Source organism: Magnolia sinica, chromosome 1 (assembly GCF_029962835.1).
Source record: "Magnolia sinica isolate HGM2019 chromosome 1, MsV1, whole genome shotgun sequence".
In the NCBI taxonomy this organism is placed as follows: domain Eukaryota; kingdom Viridiplantae; phylum Streptophyta; class Magnoliopsida; order Magnoliales; family Magnoliaceae; genus Magnolia; species Magnolia sinica.
Window position 1 is genome coordinate 129745337 of NC_080573.1, and position 23403 is coordinate 129768739.

The 23403-nt window shown below is 39.7% G+C and overlaps 1 protein-coding gene across 1 annotated transcript; it reads left to right on the top strand.

Annotated features, from left to right (window-relative positions):
* Positions 1 to 4713: 4713 nt before the first annotated feature.
* LOC131216887 (mitochondrial-processing peptidase subunit alpha-like) lies at positions 4714 to 22897 on the top strand. Its single transcript, XM_058211488.1, has 13 exons — positions 4714 to 4871; positions 16172 to 16411; positions 16523 to 16819; positions 16922 to 17089; positions 17191 to 17358; positions 17480 to 17560; positions 17722 to 17788; positions 17970 to 18067; positions 20866 to 20938; positions 21021 to 21091; positions 21188 to 21237; positions 22301 to 22413; positions 22511 to 22897. The coding sequence occupies exons 1-13, from the start codon at positions 4833 to 4835 to the stop codon at positions 22561 to 22563; spliced, it is 1518 nt and encodes a 505-aa protein (XP_058067471.1). The 5' UTR covers positions 4714 to 4832; the 3' UTR covers positions 22564 to 22897.
* The last annotated feature ends 506 nt before the right edge of the window (positions 22898 to 23403 follow it).

Genomic DNA, 23403 nt, shown 5'->3' on the forward strand with positions numbered 1-23403 from the left:
ATTTGTTTTGTGCTTGGGAAAGAACTTTTTCAAAAACTCTCTACTTAAGGCTTGCCATGAAGTGATGGTATTAGGTCTTAGAGAGTTGAGCCATGCTTTGGCCCGATCCTTTAAAGAAAATGAGAATAACCTAAGCTTAAGTACATCCCTATTGTCATTGTTTACTTGTAACGTTGCAATTACTTCCTCAAAGTCCTTGAGGTGCAAGTAGGGGCTTTCAGAATCTAAGCCATGAAATTTTGGAATTAATTGAATCATACCTGATTTAAAATTAATGTTCTCTGTGTGAGCAGGGAACACTATGCAAGATGGTAAAGTTGATCTCTCAGGGTGTAAATGTTCATGTAAAGTCCGTGGTTGGTTTAACACATTCCTATGAACTTCATTTTCATCCTTAAGAGGAAGATTATTTTGATTTATAGTTGGATCTGGCAGATTTGGATTTGGATTATCAATTGGGTTTACCATGGAATCCAAGTGATGTCGAGTGCCTCTTCTAAGTGAATGATCAAGGCCTGGAACTAGTCCTCCTTCAGAGGAGAGTCGATTGTTTTGATCCCTACTCTAACGAGACATAAATCATCCACACCATACAACAAATACCACTAATTCAAATACCAAGTATGATACTTAAAATAAAAATAAAAACTTAAATCAACAACCCAGGTGGCAGGGCCAACCATGAGGGTTCAGTCCACAAAGCAAAATAAATCAACAACCGAGGTGGCAGAGCCGACCATGAGGGTTCAGTCCACAAAGCAAAATAAATCAACAACCCAGGTGGCAGGGCCAACCATGAAGGTTCAGTCCACAAAGCAAAATAAATCAACAACGCAGGTGGCAGAGCCGACCATGAGGGTTCAGTCCACAAAGCAAAATAAATCAACAACTCAGGTGGCAGGGCCAACCATGAGGGTTCAGTCCACAAAGCAAAATAAATCAACAACGCAGATGGCAGAGCCGACCATGAGGGTTCAGTCCACAAAGCAAAATAAATCAACAACCCAGGTGACAGGGCCAACCATGAGGGTTCAGTCCAAAAAAAATAAAAATAAATAAATAAATAAATAAAAGTAAAACTAATGCAGAAATTAAATTATGCTAATCTGGAAAATAGATTTAGCGGATGATCTTTGTGATCAGACAGCAACTATAAGACAACCGTTACACTTGGGTGATAAAATCCCAAGCAGGGCAACCTTATGTCATAGTTAGTGCTTGAAAGACCCAACTGAATTTATTTTCAAAGAAAAAGAAAAAAAAAGAAAAAAAATAAAAAAATAAAATAAATAAAATCTAAAGAAAATCCGGAGGGTTTAGAAGAAAACTTACCTTAGCTATCTTGCACAGATCTGATCTATCTCAGTCTCTCCCCGGTAACGGCGCCAAAAACTTGATTGCTTGCCTCCAAGTGCAGAGGTTCATAAGTAGTATCCCGTGAATACAGGGTCGATCCCACAGGGAGATGAATTATGAGAAAAATAAAATAATCAAATGCAAAACAAATTAAGTAATAAAAATTAATCTGATGATTTGATTTTGAGATTTTTGAATGGATGTAATTCAACTGAATAAAATAACACCCAAGCTTCAAAGTTCCACACATAGGTTAATGTTCCAAAATCATGATGACTTGGATAACACAACTAGGATCTGAGCACTATGGTCAGCTTAATCGGAAAATAAAACAGTTTAAATATTTAATAAATGATATAAAAGATTAGAAAATAATGGATTTGCACCATTGACATATATTCTCAAGCGCCAGTGATTTTAAGTATTCAATATTTATAGGATAATGAATATCAAAGAAATATAACAGGTTGAGAACATCTCCTATCTAGAAAATCTGATTGATCTAGGGTAAGCCTATCCATCAATGTGAATCTCATATGATGGAAACATATGGATCTTACAAGAGGATAAAAAACAAAACCTAAATAATAGATAACATGCATATACCATTCTTCTCATCATTAAAACAATCAATCATCATAATCTTAAAGAAATAATAAACCCATGTGTTTCCCTTCTAGCTTGGGCTAGAGGGAACTCAGAAAAACATAATTAAATTGCAGAAATAAAAAGCAACAAGAAAGAAAGAAGAAAAAAATACAAATAGAAAAGATCTAAAATAAAAAAAACAACTTGTAAAGCTTTAATAAAACTAAAGAACTCTTTAAAAACCCTAAATATTACTCTTGGATGCTTCTAATGGTGTTTAAGAATGCCCTAGGAGGCCCTATTTATAAGTATGGAACTCCAATTTTCGTACAAAGTTGAAAACCCTAGAAAACGTCTCAAATATACGTATTTTTTCAAAATAGACTTTTCGCTGCATAGTTCGTTTAAAACAGACTTTCTGCTGCGTAGTTTTCCAAAATAAACTTTACAGCCTCAAAATACACTTTTTCAAGACGATTTCAGGATTCTTCACTTCAAATCTTCGATTCTCTTTATTCCTCACTTGGTTTTCTTTGATCTTTGGCATGTGAATTCTTCAATTTTGATCTCCTAAGATTCATCCCATGCCTTGGTGATTTTTGAGCATCAAATTCTTACTTTTTAGCACCATTTTTCAATCCAAGCTCTTAAATTCACCTTGCAAAACATACATGAGTAAAATAGAATATTAAGATGATTTATGTTCATAAAATCAAGATATAAATGAAAAAATTATGCAATATTTGAGTTTCAACACTCATCATGATGTATGTGTTCTATCCACACCCTCCATCTATTTTTCTATATCATTATGGGCCTTCATCCTAAAAATTAATATCTAAATCTCCAGTGAACCACATTTTATATATATATATGTGAGTAATGATTGAATGCCACCATTAAAACCTCCTAGGGCCCACTGTAATGTTTATTTAACATATAACCTCTTGATCATGTCATAAATACATAAATGAATGAAAAAAGCGAACACTACCTTTATCCGAAACTTTTGTTGCCCCCTACACATTTTTAATGGTTTGTGTTAAATCAATACCATTTCCTATGATGCAGTTGGATTTGTATATACTTCATTTTTGGGCTCATGCTATGAGATATGAAAAATATATGGATGACATAGGTATGACATATACATCATGGCAGGGCTATTGAGCATCTACCAAAAGGTAAGCAGTAGTTTGGCTAATGAGCCAGTACTAAACAAGTTGGTGTCAAATCCCGATGGGGCCCACCATGATGTATGTGTTTCTATCAATGTTGATAAATGATTTTTTAGTTTCACCATGATATGTGTTTCTATCAACGTTGATAATTGATTTTTCAGTGAAGCACGCCATTAGGAAGCAGTATTTGACTGAACATTTGTCATTAAAAGCTTCCCAAGGCTGACCATAGTACCTGTTAGCCATCCAATTTGTTAATAAGACCAACGACCTTTACAAAAGGGAAAATAAGAATATCTGCTTAATCCAACTTTTGTAACCCTCAAAAAGATATCAGAAGCAAGCATTCGATCTCCAGTATTTCTGCATGGTACACTTGAAATTTGAATCAATCTCATTTTTTCCCCTCATACTTCAAATGAGTTAAAAAATGAACGGACAACATTGGATAGAATACATACATCATATTGGGCCTTTTTGAGCTTTGACACCGACCAGTTGGCTGATGTTGGGTCATCAGCCAAATCTCTCTCTCTCTCTCTCTATATATATAATTTGAGGGCATGCGCTTATAATGGAAGCAAATTGAATGTTCAACATCACAAGCAGCAATAGGGATGGAAAGAATACTGATTCTCAACGCTGACAAAAGTTTTGGATCAAGTTAATTTTTATGTTTTCCATTTAACCTTATAAAAGGTTGGATGACAAATAAACATAAGGTTTACAAGAGTTCAATCCCCACTGATTATTGTGATGTGGTCCTCCTGGGCATTCCAAATACCCATTTTTAAGCTAATGTCATAAAATAATATGTTAAAATAGATGGACAACCTCGATAAAACAAATACATCATGGTGGGCCCTATTGGGCTCTCAGATGACCGTCCATCTCTAGCTAGGTCCCAGTGGGAGCAAATTGGTGCATTATTATATATGCATGCTGTACATCCATTTTGCTGGATCATTTCAGAGCATATGCCCATAAATGAAATAGATCCAAATATCAAGTGCAGCATACCATGGGAAAAAGTGTTGATTGACGGTTAAAAACCTTATGTGAGCCACTAAAGTTTTGGATCAAGCGTGGAAAATAAATATCAAGGAATCGTTACAGTGAGCCCTAGAAAGTTTTTGAAGGTGGGGTGTTCAATCATTGCCCTTTCCTTTAGCATGGTCCACATGAGATTAGGATCTACTTTATAATTTTTTGGCTCACACCATGATCCAGAAAAACCAATGGACGGCATGGATGTAGAATACATACATCAAGATGGGCCCACGGCAAGGGCCATACCGTCTTGGGTGAGGCCGGGGCTCACTTAATGCGCTACCGTTACTGGGAGCCCGGGTAACCGAAAGGCACGTGCGACCCACCGTCATGGTAGTGGGGCATTCACACCGTTCATCTGCTGCGCCAGATCAGGTCTGGACGTGGAGTAAAAAATAGAGCACTTTCAAAACTTAAGTGGGCCATATTTAGAAACAGTGCGCGAGGATCAACATTGAAACCTCAAGTGGGCCGCATGATCTATTTCTAAGTGCACGCGTACGAACTTTGACACTCCGCCAGAGTATCAAATAACTAACGACCAGAACTCCTCGACTCTTCGACCCATCTCACTCTCCGACTCTTCGACTCATCTCTCTCACGAAAAACGGAAGAAGCGAGATCTCGAATTTTCTAGGGTTTTCGTCCCAATCGATCATGTACAGAACTGCAGCTTCTCGACTCAGATCTCTCAAGGTCAGTCTCCGAAACCCTAATTCCAACATCTTCCACTATTCTCATTCGAAATCCAAGCTTTCTGCGTTTTGATTCGTTTTTGATATATGCATTTTTTTTTTAATTACGTGGTGTGATTCACAACTCATCCGATCAAAATTGCTATTTGGATCTGATTTTAGTTGGCTGCATCCAATCACGACGTTTCTGCGGGTGCTTGGATTCTTATTTTGGGATATATATGTTCTAAAAGGCCCTATTCCCTCTATATACATACATGTGTGTACGTGCGTGAGAGCAAATGGATCGGCCAGCTCGGGTGTGCCCCACCGTAATGTATTAATGAAATCCACTCCGACCATCGTGTGCGTGACCCAATTTTAGACGTAGCTCTAAAAAACCAGCCCAATCCATGATTCATGTGGGCCATACCAAGGGATATAGTTAGTAGAGGAACACTCATCCTTGATTTTTGACTGGACCACCTTGATGTGTTCATGACATCCATTCCAACCATTACATGTGCCATCCCATATTGGGCCCAAGCAAAAAAACTAGGCTGACCTGTGATTCAGGTGGGCCCCCGCTAAAGGAAACGATTTGGAAAGAGATGTCCATGGTTGACATTTTACTGGGTCCACCGTTATGATTATGTGAAATTCACTCAAACCATTAGAAGCCACACCAAAATTTAGGTATGAGGCCTAAAAATCAGATCAATCCGTGTTTCAAGTGGGCCACATAAAGGGAAGCAGTTTGGAGGGTGAGTGTCACCCTGTACACTACTTCCAATCGTGTGGTCCACCTGAATTGATGGATGGGGCTGGTTTTTCAGCGCTAGGCCTAAAATTGGGTCACTCACCCATTGGTTGAAATGGATTTTGGAAACACATGATGGTAGGGCCCTCTAGATCTGGATGACCCCTCTATGTAAATGGCTCTTACGTATGAGTTATGACAGAGGTTGGCCGACAGTGGCCAATGTAGCATAAATGGATTTTACTCAAAACATTTACGTTGGAAAGAGGTCTGGTGGCAATGGGCCCCAATGTGATGCTTTTCAAAATCCACTCTTACCATTTGGTGCGTGACTTCATTTTAGTATTAGAGCTTTTAAAAAAAAGCCCTATCCGTGATTTAGGTGGACTACACGATTGGAAATAGTGTGCATGGTGACACCCGCCCTCCAAACAATTTCCCTTGGTGTGGCCCACTTGAATCACAGATGGGCCTGGTGTTTGGGCCCTAGGCCTATATTTTTGTGTGGCATCTAATAGTTTGCATGGATTTCACTTAATTATCACAGTAGACCTTGTAAAAAAACAACAACGCGCATCTCTTTCCCAACTATTTCCTATGGTTTGACCCACATGAATCACAAGTTAGCCTATTTTTTTGGGCCCTAGGCTTAATGGTGGATGATGCAACTGTTGGTTGGAGTGGATTGTGCATTCATATCATAGTGGCACCCATAAAAAAATCAGCGGTGGGCATGCCTCTACCAACTATGTCCCTTGGTGTGGCCTACTGGAATCATGGATGTAGCCGATTTTTGGGCCTTGACCCTAACATGTGTGCGCACACACAAAACAGGGGTATGTTAGTCAAATAGAGGGGTCTCCGGGTCCAAGGGCGTAGCCCATGGCCTATGAATGGGGATATTCCTAATACTCATGAAGAAGACGTGACTTGGACAAAAAGAAATGAACTGACTTGGACATATCTTGTTTGTCGATAACCTTAGACCAATCAATCAAATATTGATTAATACGTAATCAATCGAACACTACTTGAAAACGGTGCTTCTATTCAAAAACAAAATGTTCCTGGAAATTCTTGCTCCCATCGGACCATTTGTCTCTATATGCATTTGGATCTTGACTCATGGATCTCTCAGTTTAAGAAATAAGAGGATCAAGCCATTTCTTCCGACTCCTTTTCAAATTCAAGAAATGTTGGTTGACCGTATATTTTATTATAGTTAGAAATGTCATAGTGAGTTTAAGGAGTGTTAGTTACACGAAGTACTTCTTGTATGATATAAATTGCACAAGCAAAATGGCTTGTACTAAGTCAACATTGTTGGATATTTATGAAATGGATACCTTGTTCTTGTAGTAACGTCGTAGTGAGTTTAAGGAGAGTGTAATGAAGTGCTTCCTTCATGATATAAATTGCAGGAGTGAAACAGTTTGGGTGTTCTAGTGATCTTACGATAAGTAGATACCTATTTGGCAGAAGGTTTGTGGAACAATATAATAAGGAATGCTGAATACACTGACCTGGTTCAGAGGGTGACCTTCTGGACTGTGATAACATAGAAATCACACTTGGAAAGAGTGGACAATAACTAGAGTAGCAAGTGTTGTAGCAAAACTGATTGCAAAAGATGGTAAATTGGCCACAATAAGATTACAATCCGGGGAGGTCCGTTTGATATCCAAAAACTGCTCAACAACAATTGGACAAGTGGGTAATGTTGGGGTGAACAAAAAAAGTTTGGGTAGAGCCGCATCTAATTATTCGCTAGGTAAGTATCTTATAGTAAGAAGAGTAGTTATAAATCCTGTAGACCATTCCCATGGAGGCGATGAAGGAGGGACCCAATCAGTAGAAACCCAATTGGTAGGAAAAGAAAAAACCCACAACCCCTTGGGGTTATCTTGCATTTGGAAGGAGTTAGAAAAGGAATAAATATAGTGATAATTTGATTCTTCGCCGCAATAAATAGGAATATTGAAAATCCAACAGGTTTCAAAAGATAATCAGCTGTGATGCATTCATGGTGGGGCCCACAGAGCATTTGTCCAGTAGCAACATCGCTACCGGCAGTGTCAGCATGCAATCTGTATCCCTAAAAAAAATCATTTTGCAGTTAATTATTTATTGGGAAAAATTGAGAAGCTCAACAGGAGGGAGGAAAAAGAAATAATAGTTACTTGGTCCCGGGCATCAACCATTATACCCACAATGATCAGCCATGCAATTGCTATGCACAATGTAAAGGAACATTTATCTGTTTATATAACAAATCGTATAGTTGGTCACAAATTGGGAGAATTCCCACCTTCTCTAATTTTCAAGGGATATGTGAGAAATGATAATAGATCTTGTTGTTAATAAAGAGAATTAGGTGCTAATCATTCATTGGTGAGAGAGGTGAACCTTATGGCAAAGTGGAGGTGGAAGGTCTTGCAAAATATGGAGATGAAGAGGATCTTAAGTACACAAGAAAAAGCTTTAGCTCAATGTGTGTGTACATGCGTGCATACACACACGTGTATGTATGTATGTATATCTATGCATGTATACATATACATGTAGATATACAGATATAAGGTCTCAAGTCCAACCAGTTGGACCACAAGGTACAGTCCAACTTCCAACCTGTTAACTGCCTGTGACATGCAACCCTTCCACTAGGAGGGCCCCACCATGCGGATCACCTAGTGCCAAAATTACCCCTATCTACTCGTTAGGTGGGGCACACAATTAAAAACAATGTCCAGCCATTGATAAATAGCACAATACAAGTGTGGTCAACTCGATGAGTGGGTGTGTCTAATTTTTGTGCAAGGTGGTCATTGTGATGGGGCCAGCCTCGTGGTCAACTCATGACGGATTGGATGTTGCACATGCATGAAAAGGTTGGAAGTTATCCACTGGGTGGGCTGTAACTTATAGTCCCAACTGCTCTCTCTCTCTCTCTCTCTCTCTCTCTCTCCACACATGCACAACACACACATATAATAATTATATGTATATATGTAGTATGCACGTATGTATGTACGAATACTTGGGCTTGACTCCTGTGATAGTTCACTCCTATACAAATGATGGTGTGACTCATTCACGTTACAAATGTCATAGTTGCACAGCAATCCCAACTGTACAAATCGCTGGTCCAATTGTGGATGGAGCACATACCTAGACACGTTCAGCCCTGTTGTAAAACCAACCACAGTTCGTGTTGTCCTCAGCCTTACTGTCTCTCGGGGTTGGTCCTTATGCCAACTTGATGTCAACAACGCCTTTCTCCAAGGACACTTCTCTGAGAATGTCTACATGCAACAATCACTAGGTTTTGTTGATCAAGATCATCCATCCTATGTCTGTAAACTTCGAAAGGCAATCTATGGCCTCAAACAAGCACCTAGAGCATGGTATCATGAACTTCGCACTTTCCTTCTTCACTCTAGCTTCAAGAATTCTCATGCAGATAACTCACTATTTGTTCTCACTACTTTTGGACATATTATGTATATACTTGTATATTTGGATGACTTAATAATCACTGGTGACAACACTAAGATGATCGACTCCTTTGTTGATGTTCTTGCTCATCGGTTTTCAATTAAGGATCTTGGACAACTATCTTATTTCTTGGGTGTGGAGGTAGTCCCAAATCAGCAAGGTATTTTATTGTCTCAAAGGCGTTACATTCTGGATATTCTGGCTCGAACTCATATGACTGATGCCAAACCCATGCTAACTCCCATTCCAACTAGCCCACCTTTGATGTTAAAATCGGGCTCTCCTTTGTCTGATCCCACAGAGTACAAGACAGTTGTTGGCAGCCTTCAATATCTCCTGATTACAAGACCGGACCTTGCATTTGCGGTTAACAAGCTCTCTCAGTACATGCACACTTCGACAACTGACCATTGGAGCTTTGTTAAACGTCTATTACGCTATCTGTGTGGAATTATTAATGAAGGCCTCCAAATACATCGTCAGTCCCCATTGAATCTACATGCTTTTTCAGATCATCTTCATCGTGACTCAACACTCAACTTACACGCCTATTCAGACGCCAATTGGGCAGGTGACAAGGATGATGTTTCATCTACCAGTGCTTATGTCATCTATCTTAGTTGCGATCCAGTCTCCTGGAGTTCTAAGAAGTAGAAAATTGTTGCAAGATCTTCCATTGAAGCTGAATATAGGTCAGTAGCTAATGCAGCTGCTGAGCTCAACTGGCTTTGTTATCTCCTAACTGATCTTGGTGTTCAACTATCTTGTTGTCCCGTCTTATATTATGACAATGTTGGTGCTACCCAACTCTGCTCCAATCTCGTGTTTCACTCCAGAATGAAACATGTTGCCATCGATTTTCACTTCATCAGGGACCAAGTACAAAATGGTGTCCTTCGTGTTGCTCATCTATCTTCAGCAGATCAACTTGCTGATGCACTCACCAAGCCTCTTCACCGTGCCTGCTTTCTTGATCTCAAATCCAAGATTGGACTTCTATCTCGAGCTCCATCTTGAGGGGGCATATCATAAGTCATAGGATTGTAACAGATTGTAATAGCCCCTTAGTTTCTCTATTTTTGAATTCATTCAAAATAGTTGTTCCTTATAGTTAGGAAACAGTTTCAAACTGCTCTATATTTTAGGATCTCAAACAAGTGTTTGTTATCCCTTATATGTATTTAACTGCTGCAAAATGTATATGAAAAATAGAATTGATTTCCTCAATCTGATAGCTTGTGGTTGCCATGGTGTGCCTTGTTGGGAAGAGTTGGATGTGGGGGAAGTGTGAATTGTTACGAGGCGGAATGAAGGACATCGTTTGGCAGTGTGCCCCTGAATCTTGCAAATTTGGCAGTGACCAAGGTATGGTCTGGGAGGAGGATGAGGGCCCTGTGATGAATGGGGTCCTGAATTGGTTGTAGCAGGTGGGCGGTTGGTTGAGTTGAATGATGGGCGCCAGTTGGTGGTGGTAGTGCTTTGTGGTTGAGAAGGACGCCACCTTTTGTTGTTGGTTCGATATGTGGGATTTGCAGTAGCTGGAAAATGGTGTGGCTCGCATGGTATTGTTTGAAGAGAGGCTTCAAAATTGAGGAGTTTTTCGTGAAGTTTTTCAAAGGTGATAGAGGTATCTCTTGCTTGGACAGCGCGGACTAATCCTTTGTAATCATCATCGAGACCATATAGGATTTTGTCTGTGATTTCTTCTTCATCAATTGAGGCTCTAAGAAGAGCAAGATCATTTGCTCGAGTTTTGATGGTTTGCATAAACTCAGTGATGCCAAGGGAGCCTTTAGTGGTGTTTTTGAGTTGGTTTTTGATTTGTTTGATGCAGCCACGAGAGAGCTTAGCATAGGTGTTGGCTAGAATTGTCCAAGCTTGTCTAGGGGTTTTGACTTGTGTTATGAAGGGAATAATGGTGGGTGAGATGGAGCCAATGACAGCGTTGAGGATTAGCTGGTCCTGTCTGGTCCATAGAATGTAATTGGGATTGGGTCTGTTTGCATTGGATTGTGTCAAGGTGGCTGGCAGACATAGTTTGGAGCCATCAATATAGCCAAGAAGGTCATAGCCAATGAAGAGTGTTTGGAACTGCAGTTTCCAGGAGAGGTAATTGGTAGAGGTGAGTTTGAGAGGGGCTTGAGCAGCAACGTTGATGCTGATGAGAGTTTGGTGTGGTGCATTGGTGTTGACGATGGTTGCAGGGTCAGAGTCGGTAGCCATGAGTGCTGAAGAACAAGGGAAGAGAAAAAAATTGGATCGGCTTATACTGCTTGTGGTTGCTCTGATACCATAATAGATTGGGGAAATCAATTCTCTCTTTCATATACATTTTGCAACAGTTAAATACACATATGGGATAACAAACACCTGTTTGAGATCCTAAAATATAGAGCAGTTTGAAACTGTTTCCTAACTCTAAGGAACAACTATTTTGAATGAATCCAAACTAGAGAAACTAACGGGCTGTTACAATCTGTACAATTATTTTGAATGAATTCAAAAATAGAGAAACTAAGGGGCTGTTACAATCCTATGACTTATGATATATATGTAGTATGCACGTATGTATGTACGAATACTTGGGCTTGACTCCTGTGACAGTTCACTCCTATACAAATGATGGTGTGACTCATTCACGTTACAAATGTCATAGTTGCACAGCAATCCCAACTGTACAAATCGCTGGGCCAATTGTGGATGGAGCACATACCAAAATCACACCGATTAGATGATGGTAACCATCTTATTTCGCCCATTGAATTTGGAGCATTTAGTATTTCTAGTTTTAGCCTTCCATTTGATAGCCACAAATTGGACAGTTGGATTTGCTCAATATGCATGGCCTTTTTACTTACCCCTCCATCCACAATGTGGTCCACAATTTGGATGGTCTGGATGGTGGTTCATGCACGATGCACGTAAGGAGGATGACTTGCCAGCTGTTTATTTGTTTAATGGTGGTGAACTATCACTGGAGTTTTATCTATATTACATTGATATTCTATCTGATGGGGGTCATCAGTATGCCTCTGGGAGGGTGATGCTCCTCTCAATGAGCGATTCCCGAATATTTTCAGACTGGCGCGCAACAAATCGGCCTCTGTTGCTGACTGCATCTTATGTTCCTCGGGAAAGTATGTCTGGAACGTGGTCTGTAGAAGGAATCTCCAAGATTGGGAAGTGTCTGAATTCATCGATCTGTTAGAAAGTATCAACTGATCCACGCCCAATCCAGGAAACGCAGACTCGCTGGTGTGGAAATGGGAAAAAACAAGAATTTTCTCTGTAAAATCTCTCTACCGCCACTCCCTTAACCCTCACTCCCCCAGCTATAAATCAGACGTCCAATTTCATCTGGAAGTATCAGGCTCCCCCCAAGATTGTTTGCTTTGGCTGGCTGGTCGATAGGAAGAGAATCCTTACCTTGGACAATCTGAAAAAAAGGGGTATGCAGATTGTTAATGTTTGCCTTTGCTGCATGAAGGAGGAAGAAACGATAGATCATCTACTTATCCACTGCCAGTTCATATCTAAAATCTGGGCTGAATTCTTCAATCGGTTCAGTATCTCTTGGTGTATTGCGGGTTCTACGGACAGTCTGCTTTCAGCATGGCATGGGGTCAGTTTGGAGAAAAGAAGGAAATGTGTTTGGAGAATGTCCATCCTTGCAATCTGGTGGTCAGTTTGGGTTGAAAGAAATGAGAGATGCTTTGAAAACTCTTCTAGATCTGCGGAGGCGATTTCCGCTAAGGCTAAGGATCTCGTCATAGAATGGGCGATTAGCGTGCCCTCTCTAAAGGGTTTTGATTTTTCTTTTTTTGGTGTTTAGTGCTGCTTGCCATCTCAGCAGGAGCTCTCAGCTTCCTTTGTCTTTGTTTTTTCCTTTATCAATATAAATCCAGTTATCTTTCAAAAAAAAAGTATGGTTGTGAAACCAAAGAAAAAAATGAAAATGAAAAAAATGGGTAGATTTTCGGATTCAATGATTTGTGGTTATGTTGTTATTATTATTTTTTATATTCTAATTTTATTTTTTTGGGCAGCATCATTGTAAAATTTTTCGTATAAAATGGCAATTTTCTGAGTGAGACAGGAGATGAGCATAATTGGACATTGACACCTGAGTTCGAGTAGGGTTGACACTTGATTTTCCTGTGTTTCAAGAACTTACAAGTTGGTCATATATATATATATATATATATATATATATATATATATATAGCGGTAGCTATTCTAAACTATTCTATTATACGCTTATGTTCTTTTTTATTTTAATTGAAATTTCCCCTATTTTGTGATTTCCTCCATAAACCAGGGAGGGAATGTTGATTTAATGGAGCAGGATGCTCTGTAAATGGGATTTTTATAAAATCCCGATAGTTGAGGATAAGCTGTTCCTACATACACCCTAATGTTGTGTTTGGATGCAACAAAATTGCAATAATTGGTTCAATAAATCCTTATCCGTAATGCTGAAAACTAACCACAAAAGATAGAACCAAGACTATGGGAAGGATTCCCAATTACCCACTAGTCAAAGCTAATGATCAATCTCCTGCTCCGTTCTACCATAGGTAACATATGCTATAACCCATGTAAAATCCCATATATATAATTATTCCAAGATAACATAATGGGCTGCTACAAGAAATGATGCCTAATATAATAGAAATGACCAAAATACACTTGGATCCCATCATTATAAATTGGCCGTAACTCACTCAAACGTTATCATATCGTGATCTGACCGTTGATTTCATCATGTTTGTATCAGACCAAAGTTCTTGTTCGAAACATCAATTAAGGCGATATGGATGATTAGATTGGTCAGATCTTTAATCAGCCAGCTCTTGTGGCCTTCTAATCGCATTGATTCCTCTGGCTTCCGACAGAAGTCTGCCTTGTTTTAAAGCCGGGAGCATACCAGGATCCTTGTTTTAAAGCTCTGATGGTAGTTGATGATCAAAGCTTATGTGTAGTATGGCGTGGAAGTACACACCATATCATCCTTTGGTTCCGGGTTGTCCTCCATGTTCTAGGTATCAACTTATACCTCTTTTGCAATAGTGAACTTGATTGCCTTGGATGATTGATTGTGGATCTTTGCATCGTCTCTTATCTTTGATCAGCTTAGTATCACTGTGATGTTGCCCTTGTCATAACTAGCAGCTGATATGTGCCCTTCAATTGGTGTTCAGATGGGACCAATGAATCCATCTTGATTGTCAAGCCACTATTCTCAGTTTCATCCAATCTAAGCATTGAGCCTTCCATATCTACTGATCCCTTGGTCTTGTCTCCGAGATGTCCATCAACAGAACTGATTTTGCTGGAACTTCCTCTGGTTTGACCACTGCTCTATTAGCAAGTCCATCTGTTGATCCATTGAGCAATCCCACAGTGGATTCACTTTGGGTCACAAGACTCACCACACTTCTAGTTTTTCAAATGTCAATCTTGAGATCTTCGTATATGACAGATTGAGATTCGCTGTGGTTTTCCCGTTGAGTATTCCATGCAAGTTTTCAACGTCGTCATGATTTCTTTGAAACCTTACACAATCTCCTCCTTGAATGCTCTCGTATCCATTTCGATTTCCCTCATCTCCTCCCCTCATGCCTTCTAAACCATATTTAGTTTCTCAGACAGATCCTTACAATGGTGTGTGTTTAAATGATCATCATGTCATGTCGCACTTTTATGACAGGAAGATTGATGTCATTGTGAGTCTTAATAGGGGATCATAGGAAGGGCGATTGTCAGATGTTCAAGGTAACTGGGAAAGAATCTGGTATGTTAGTCACTTCCCATTATTAAAATGGCATAGAAGTAAAGCAAAACAATGTCTTATGAACTGTTCGATCATAAGGTCCACATGTGTGGTCAAATGGGACCCTCTTTTTTTTTTTATGTATGATCATGTAGGTTCCATCCTGTTTCTCATGTGTTCAATGCATGAAGGGCCTGTTTGCATCAGCTCACTTTCTTGTTCCATCACTCAACTATTCATGTTTATGTGGTCCCAAATGGCCTAATTGGGTATAACTATTCAAGAAACAACGACGAAGAAGAAATCACACGTCGATGCAAAAAAAATCAAGCAACAAAAATGCCCCTTACGCGAGAGACTGGATGCAGACAAGCGCGTAACCAAAGATAAAAGAGGGATGAATCTTCCCTTGGTTGCAATTGTTATTTCAAATAAACAAAACTATAAACTCCACTCTCTCTTCCAGGAGGTAGCTTTATTAAGACTCAAGAGTCTCGACCCTAGACCTATGACATGTTTACGAACCTCTTAACCTGTAAAAGTGATTCTTAAAACTCAACAACCAATAATATTTAATCCCACACTACCCTTAACTTTTAAGCCCATCATAACCATCCTCACAAATTTGGTCATAACTTACTGAAATGATATCGGTATTATATGATCTTGGGTTCATTGGAAAGCTAAGTCAATGGGCTTTTAAATGGGACCTTCCATATTGTTCCGTTATCGTTTGGTACCCCAGAAATGAGCCACAAGATAAGTGACAAAAATAGAAAGTGGGACTTATTCTAAATAACTAAAAACTAGGAGAAAATCTCTCGAAAGGAATTATGTTGAGTTGGAGTAACTCAGAGTACTCTTTAGGTAAGACTCATGATCGTGGCCCCACTCTTCACATGATCACGGTCAGTCCTCCAGCGTCAATGATGTGGACCCTCACATGATGCTTCAAAAATATAGTCCTTTAGGCGGTTCGATTGCCCCTTATGAAAATCAATGGTAGAGATTGGCTTGGCCAAGACGCAGGCCTGCTCCACATGTTAAAGGGTCCTGACATTGCAGTCACATTATTTCAAGTTGAACATGAATGTAATGCATATGAAATCTGAGAGTGCTGTTTCCTGATTGTGGATACTAGGAAACCTCATTAGAATGTGGTCATTCCCTCCTAATTGAACTGACTGTTCGCAATTTAATTCAGATATACATCCAAACTCAGTCTAAGTGCTACACATGCATAGCAGTTGTTGTAACGCATTTATGATCTGGTATCTGGTATTGGCATATTCAGGGACATGTGGGTGATAGGGCAACAGCATCGAGATTTGCTAGTACGAGCATTGCGAAAAGGTCATCTTCTGGAGGTTTCTTCAGCTGGATCACTGGAGAACGATCTAATTCACTCCCCCCTCCAGATTTTTCACTTTCGGATATTGTCCTCCCACCTCCTTTGCCAGACTATGTAGAACCAGGCAAGACAAAAATAACAACTCTTTCCAATGGTGTGAAGATTGCCTCTGAAGCATCTGTGGTATGTGTTTTTTCCCTGTCCTTTTCTTTCTGACTATGAACATCTTTTTCTAATTCCCATTAGCCAGTCATTTGCTTCAATTCCTGGTTTTAACCATTGTTGCATGGGTAGAGTCCAGCTGCCTCGATAGGATTATATGTCGACTGCGGTTCTGTCTATGAAACACCTGTTTCAGTCGGGGCTACGCACTTGTTGGAACAGATGGCCTTCAAGACCACAACGAACCGAAGCCATCTACGCATCGTACGAGAAGTCGAGGCAATCGGTGGCAATGTCACAGCATCGGCTTCTCGTGAACAGATGGGCTATTCTTATGATGCTCTAAAAACATATGTGCCTGAAATGGTTGAGGTTCTTATTGACTGTGTAAGGAACCCTGTTTTCCTTGATTGGGAAGTTAATGAGCAGGTATGCCTCTCTTGCCAGATCTTTTCGTAGTCCCGTCTTAGGTCTCTTGTTTGTTTGTGGAATGTTGTCAGATGTTGAGCTTTTCATTGCATATTGTTGCAGCTGAAGAAGTTGAAGGCACAGTTAGCAGACATCCATAAGAATCCTCATGATTTGCTTTTGGAGGCAATTCATTCTGCTGGATATTCTGGTGCATTGGCAATTCCTCTCATAGCCCCCGAATCTGCATTAAGCAGATTAAATAGTACAATTTTGGAAGAATTTGTTGCGGTAAGATTTAGCGAACAATGTCATATATATACATTCATCTTGTAAGATCTATTTCATTTGATTACCTTGGTTTGTTGTGTTTTTTATCTTTTGAATTTCAGGAGAACTATACTGCTCCCAGGATGGTACTTGCAGCATCAGGGGTAGAACATGAGGAATTGCTATCATATGCAGAGCCTCTTCTGTCTGATATTCCTAAGGTGCCTCCTCCTGAGGTGCCAAAATCTGTGTATATTGGGGGTGATTATCGTTGTCAAGCTGATTCAACTGTATGTATTAAGAATGTGGTATCTGTTTCGTTTGATCATTTGTCCGAGCTTTGTTTGTGATTAGATAGGCATGCTGAAGTATGTAATTCCCTCCTTTCCCTATTTTCACGTGTGAGAGCAGAAGACTCATGTTGCCCTTGCCTTTGAAGTTCCTGGTGGTTGGCACAAGGAGAAAGAGGCCATGACATTGGCAGTACTCCAGGTACTCCAGTTCGATCTTGCCTGTCCTAATTCTTCTATAGGATCAGGGGTGTCTTGTTGATTACTTGGTTATCCTTTCAGTTTGTTATGTTTATTTATCTCTACCCTTCATTTCTGGTAATGCCATGTCTAATGTCATATCAATACACATTCTTTGAACAGATTCTTTTGGGTGGAGGTGATTCTTTCTCTGCTGGAGGTCCTGGGAAAGGGATGCACTCTCGTCTTTGTAAGTTGCCACTTTATATATGCTGTCATTATCTTCTCGGAAATTAGGGACCCAATGCCTCTTTTCTTTTCTTCTTTTTTTTTTTTTTCTTTTTTTCCTTTCTTTTTCATCCTAGCCTGTCTTTCAATGGAGGCAATAACAGGCCACATGTGATTCTTTTCATTGATGCTAATGTGGACAGATCTTCGTATCTTAAATGAATTTCAGCAAATTCAGTCATGTTCTGCTTTCAACAGTATCTACAATAACACAGGCATCTTTGGGATCTATGCAACTGCTGTAAGTCTTGCTTGGTCATTTAGATAGACATTTAAGTTTGTTGGATATCATCTTCAGCTATGAGACTTTAATCCTTTGTCACTGCATTTGTCCTCGATTAGTTCATCTAACAAACAATTTCATGAGTTGTGTTTACTATTGTTTGGAGTATCCTCGATATTATGATAATATCCCCGATATTATCTATATCTCCAGCTCGGCGATCCTGATAACATTGGTAGTGATACCAGTAACATTGGTAATATAAAAGATTCAGTGTACCGGCGATATATCGCTAACTATTGCCAATGTATCAATATCACCAATATTTTGGCCATGTAAATTCCAGGTGTCACTTTTATCGCCAATGTATCGATATCACCAATGTATCGCCAATATTTTTTACTGTGTAAATTCTAGGTGTCGCTTGTATCGCCAATGTATCAGCGATATTTCAATAATATTGCAATGTATTAATATCGTCAAAATTTTATTTATTAAAAAAAATCCATTTCAAATTTTTTTATGGGCACATGGTTGTATGATGAAATGCATATCTATATGCGTGTATATGCATGCATGCATGCGTGGATGAATGGATGGATGTGTGTGTGCGTGCGCGCGTGCATGTGTGCATGGATGAATTGATGGATGGATAGATCATGCGTGTGTGTTTGTATGTATGTGCATGGATGGATGGATAGATGGATCCACCATTTTCCCAATGTTTCCCCATTGTTTCCTGTGTCAATGATACATGCTTTTAGGCCCCATCAAAGGGAAACTTATGATGCAGGACAATTAACCATTTGCTCTAAAAGCTCAAACTATTAGATTATGGCGAATTAATCCATTTATCTCATAGCCCAGGCCCCACATCTCATGGGTTAGGACCTTGGCCAAACCCCCCCGTGGGCCCCAAATCACATGGGCAACCCACCCCGAGTGTCTTCTCATCTCACGGGTTACCCCACTCGAGCCCGATGTGAAATGCACATTAATCACCCTCGGTGAGGAGTCTCGAACACGAGAGTTCCCCCGTGGGCCCCAAATCACATGGGTCACCCGCCCCGAGTGTGTCCCCGCATCCCACGGGCTACCCCACTCGAGCCCGGTGTGAAAGTGCCCCTACATTAATCACCCCCGGTGAGGAGTCTCGAATACGAGACCTCCCGCTCTGATACTAATTTGATGCAGGACAATTGACTACTTGCTCTAAAAGCTCGAACTGTTAGAGTATGACGAATTAATCCTTTTATCTCATGGCCCAAACCCCACATCTATTTTTCTAAAATAAGCCCATCATCATCAACAACTGCAGGCTGCAGCAACAACACCACCATCATCATCCTCATAATCACCACCACCGCCCGCCATCACCATCAGCATCATTGTTGCCATCATCACCCTTTTGATGAAATTTGCCTCATCACTTCGAGGGAGGGAGGGGTGTAGGGAAACTTCAACCCTAAAAGTAAACATCCAAAATACTCCTAATTGTGTCAGTGAACTTCAACCCGAAAAAACCGGTGATGGATATTTGAGAGAGAAAGCAGCAACTAAGGCTGTGTTTGAGTCATGGCCACTTCAGGAGTGGAGAAAAATATTGTGATTTTTTGAATTTTGTACTCTTAGGAGAATTTCAAAAAATCGTGAGAGGGCTCTGTTGTGCTGTATTGGAAGAAAGAACTCTTTTACATCCCACGAGTATACCGGTTTTTGGGAATTCTACTAGGAGTCGAGAGCCCCAAAAGTCGCAAATTATTATTTTTTGCATCCCAATCAAACCAGCCTAAAAATAGTTTCTTCCATACCCCGAGGGAAAGAGACATGAGTTTTGATGTAGTTATCAAGGAACTTCTTCTGCATGTGTCATGGATTACCGTTTCATGTCAAGGAGTGTATGTGTCCTGTTTGTCATCTTGGGAAAGGAGTAAGTTGAGCTCTAGATGGTCAAATAATATGCTCATCTTAGCATACAGAACATATCAATGGACCAATTAAATATGGTTCTATGCAAGACTTTATGGTAAATATTTCCTGTAATCTCTGTTATGTCGCAAAATATGCCACCTCTTTATGAAAATCTTATATATTTCTGTATGAACTTTGCTGTGCCCACACATGTACAAATGACCTAATGCACATGCTACCATATATGCCAATGTGGCAGACCGGTGCAACATCCAAGCCATTCATCAGAAATGCACCAGTGTGTAGATTTTCAATCCCAAGAATCAGGTAAGTCTACTCATCTGATGTGCCGTGATTAACTGAACAAATGTACACTTTTGAAAATTCGGCCAAAGTTTTTTAATCCATCAACTTATTTCTAATAACAAGGCTCAGCTGCCTAATGGACCACCTTTATCTTTAGACAGTGACATCCACACAGTGAGGTCCACCTGCTAGACGGCTTAGATATTTCACCTTTTGGCATTCTGGCATATGTGATGGCACTTGCATTAGCTGACCTGTCCATGTGTGTGGGCTTAGGAGAGCTCCTATAGTTATTTATTTTTCTGAAACTCTCGTCGGTCATCTATTTTGCTAGATAATCACTATTTACTCAGTACAAATGTGTTGTGTGTATCGGGGGATGCATCTCTTTATTTTGTACAATACGAGTCCTTGCTGGTCATGCATCCTCTCTACATACTGTGAAATGCTCTTTCATATAAACCTCAAACATTGCTTGCTGGAGAAAAGCAATGGACACATCCCTCACCCATTTCTGGCATTCTGATGGTTATGGAATTTACTGTTTCTCACTGCTTATTGTGCTGTTCTAAGCTTTTTGGATGCTTCTGTTTCCCCAGGGCTCAGACTTTGTATCTAAAGCTGTTGATTTATTAGCAAGAGAGCTTCTCACAGTTGCAACTCCGGGTGAAGGTTGATCCTCGCCAGTCTTTCTCAGCAATCTGAACCATCGCTTCTGCCATTATCTGATATTTCATTTTTTTCATTTTGGCAGTTGACCAGAAACAGCTAGATCGTGCCAAAGTGACAACAAAGTCTGCAGTTCTGATGAACATGGAATCAAGAGTATGTTTCTATTTTGACCAATGTGAGGCTTTGCGGTTGTTATTAGTTTAATCCCTGTCTTTGTTCTTTTTTTGGCTAATAATCTTGCATCTGCAGGCAGCTGTCGCAGAAGATATAGGGCGTCAGATTTTGACATATGGGGAGAGGTGTGTCTTTATCACCAGTTATTTTATATTGTGGATTATTATTGTCACATTTCGTGCACTCATGGTTCTACACCATATTCTAGTGTTTTGTCCTTTCTGGCATCATGTAGCCATTTGTTTCTATGCAATACCCATTGATGGCCTATTTACTTGGTGATTTTGAACAGAAATGTCTTAGTTGAAAGAAGGTTTGTAGCATATGAGTGACTTGGAGTACTATTGTAGGGAAATTGATTGCTAGACTCAACTTCTATGAAATGCATGATCGTCACTTCGGAGCTACTTCTGATGTCACAATTATTTACTGGAAATACACTTTCCTGAAGCCCCGATTAGTGAGAGATGTGATGTGTTTCAACTTTCAAGGATTCTCCTCAGTCGCTGACATGCATGGCAAAGCAAGCATTTAAAAGTTGTCAAAAACCTTTAGCATGTCGCTTAACTTTTTTTTTTCCTCATCACATTCCTTTGTGTGGATCCCAGATTTCTTTACGAAATCATTCGAACAAAGGCCTACTGCATGTCTCCTTGACTGAAGAGTTCACCACTGCTCCAGGAAACCCAAGAGAGACTCTGCCGGGAAAGAAACCTCTCCTTGATCAAGTCCCATATTCATAGCTGGTTCAGATGACCCATCTGTAGCACTCTGTACATGCATGGTCAATAAGGCTCCTGAAAACCAGAACAGGGTCATATAGAATTGTTAAAAGCATTCTTCAAGTGGCCAAAACATGAGGGTTCTGCCCTTCAGGTCCACATGCAGGTGGGCTGCACAGGTATGATAAAAATGGATGTCAGGAAATAAAAGATAACCAACAATCTCTATTCAACATAAACCTGTCAGTGATCTGATGAGCGAACCTGGCTTTTGGTCTACGGCATCTTCATGGTGGGGGACCTGCACCACCGACCCTAATCCCGCATTCGCATGCCATGTTGACACAATTACTGGGCCTAATCCATTCTCATTGCTGAGTGTATTCATTGAAAGCACGTTATGTTTCTTCTAATTAAATGGTTCTTATTCTTTTGCTGAATATAAGAAGTTACACTGTCATCACAGGAAGCCTGTAGAGCACTTCTTGAAGGCCGTTGATGAAGTTACTTTGAAGGACATCTCTTCCATTACTCAGAAGATCCTTTCTTCACCACTCACGATGGCGTCGTGGGGAGATGGTAAAATCCCAATGCACGTGATCATCCCCTAATTTTCCTTCCACTAGCACCTATACTAATTCTCTGAATTGTTTGGGGCTAAAAAACTGTCTTGCAGTTCTTAAAGTTCCCAGCTACGAATCCGTCAGCAGCAAATTCCATGCCAAATGAATGTCGCAGCGGCCTTTCATCCCAACGCATCTGCAATTTTGAATATATGTTTTTTTGAAGCTCCTTGGTCATGGCCATAGCTTGCTCAAAAATAAAAGGAAATGGCCGTTGTGAGAAAATGCTATTGAAGAAGATTCCCTTTCTCGTGTCAATAATTTGGCAATCTTATGCATCAGCATCGGCTTCTTCTTCTTCGATGCTCAGTTTGTAAAATTTCATTCTCTCTTCCTATGGATATCTTTTTTGCATCAGCTTCTGACTTAGCGATTTCCAATAAATTCTGAAATTCTAATTATTTAAACTCAAAGACTTACTGAATGGTTCCTTTGTTGTATCTAGTGTTGTCAAAATCCTATGATTTACGATATATGATTTGAGTTGAATCTTAAGCAAAACGATTTGAATCCCACCTTGAATCCATTTTTATATAAATCCTACGGTTCTATGATTTGAATTCTACAATTTATGATTTAAATCCCAATTCACAATTTAAACTGTACTTGTTTTCTTCTATTTTAAGCTTCTTCGCTTGGCTTTCATTTTATGTTTTTAAATTGTTAATTATTTAGAAAAGGTAAATTATTTTATTTGTTCTTTATAAGAGATTAAGTGACATGCATTCTCTTCAACATTACATCGTGGGGCACCTCTTTTTCTTTCTTTTCTTTTCTTTTCTTTTCTTCTTCTTCTTCTTCTTCTTCTTCTTCTTTTTTTTTATAATAATGATTTCATACTTTTTAACTGGTTGAAACACCAAATTGATGTAAGATCACATTGACTTGTATGTATTGTGGAATGATGTTTAGAATTTTTTTTTTTTTTGCGTTGGTCTACAAGATC

Excerpts from the sequence above, each read along its gene's own strand:
- LOC131216887 (XM_058211488.1), top strand. The coding sequence starts at position 4,833 with ATGTACAGAACTGCAGCTTCTCGACTCAGATCTCTCAAG. Across the intron at positions 17,789-17,969 it reads AGGGATGCACTCTCGTCTTT|ATCTTCGTATCTTAAATGAA; the intron begins GTAAGTTGCCAC and ends TAATGTGGACAG. Across the intron at positions 20,939-21,020 it reads AGTTGCAACTCCGGGTGAAG|TTGACCAGAAACAGCTAGAT; the intron begins GTTGATCCTCGC and ends TCATTTTGGCAG.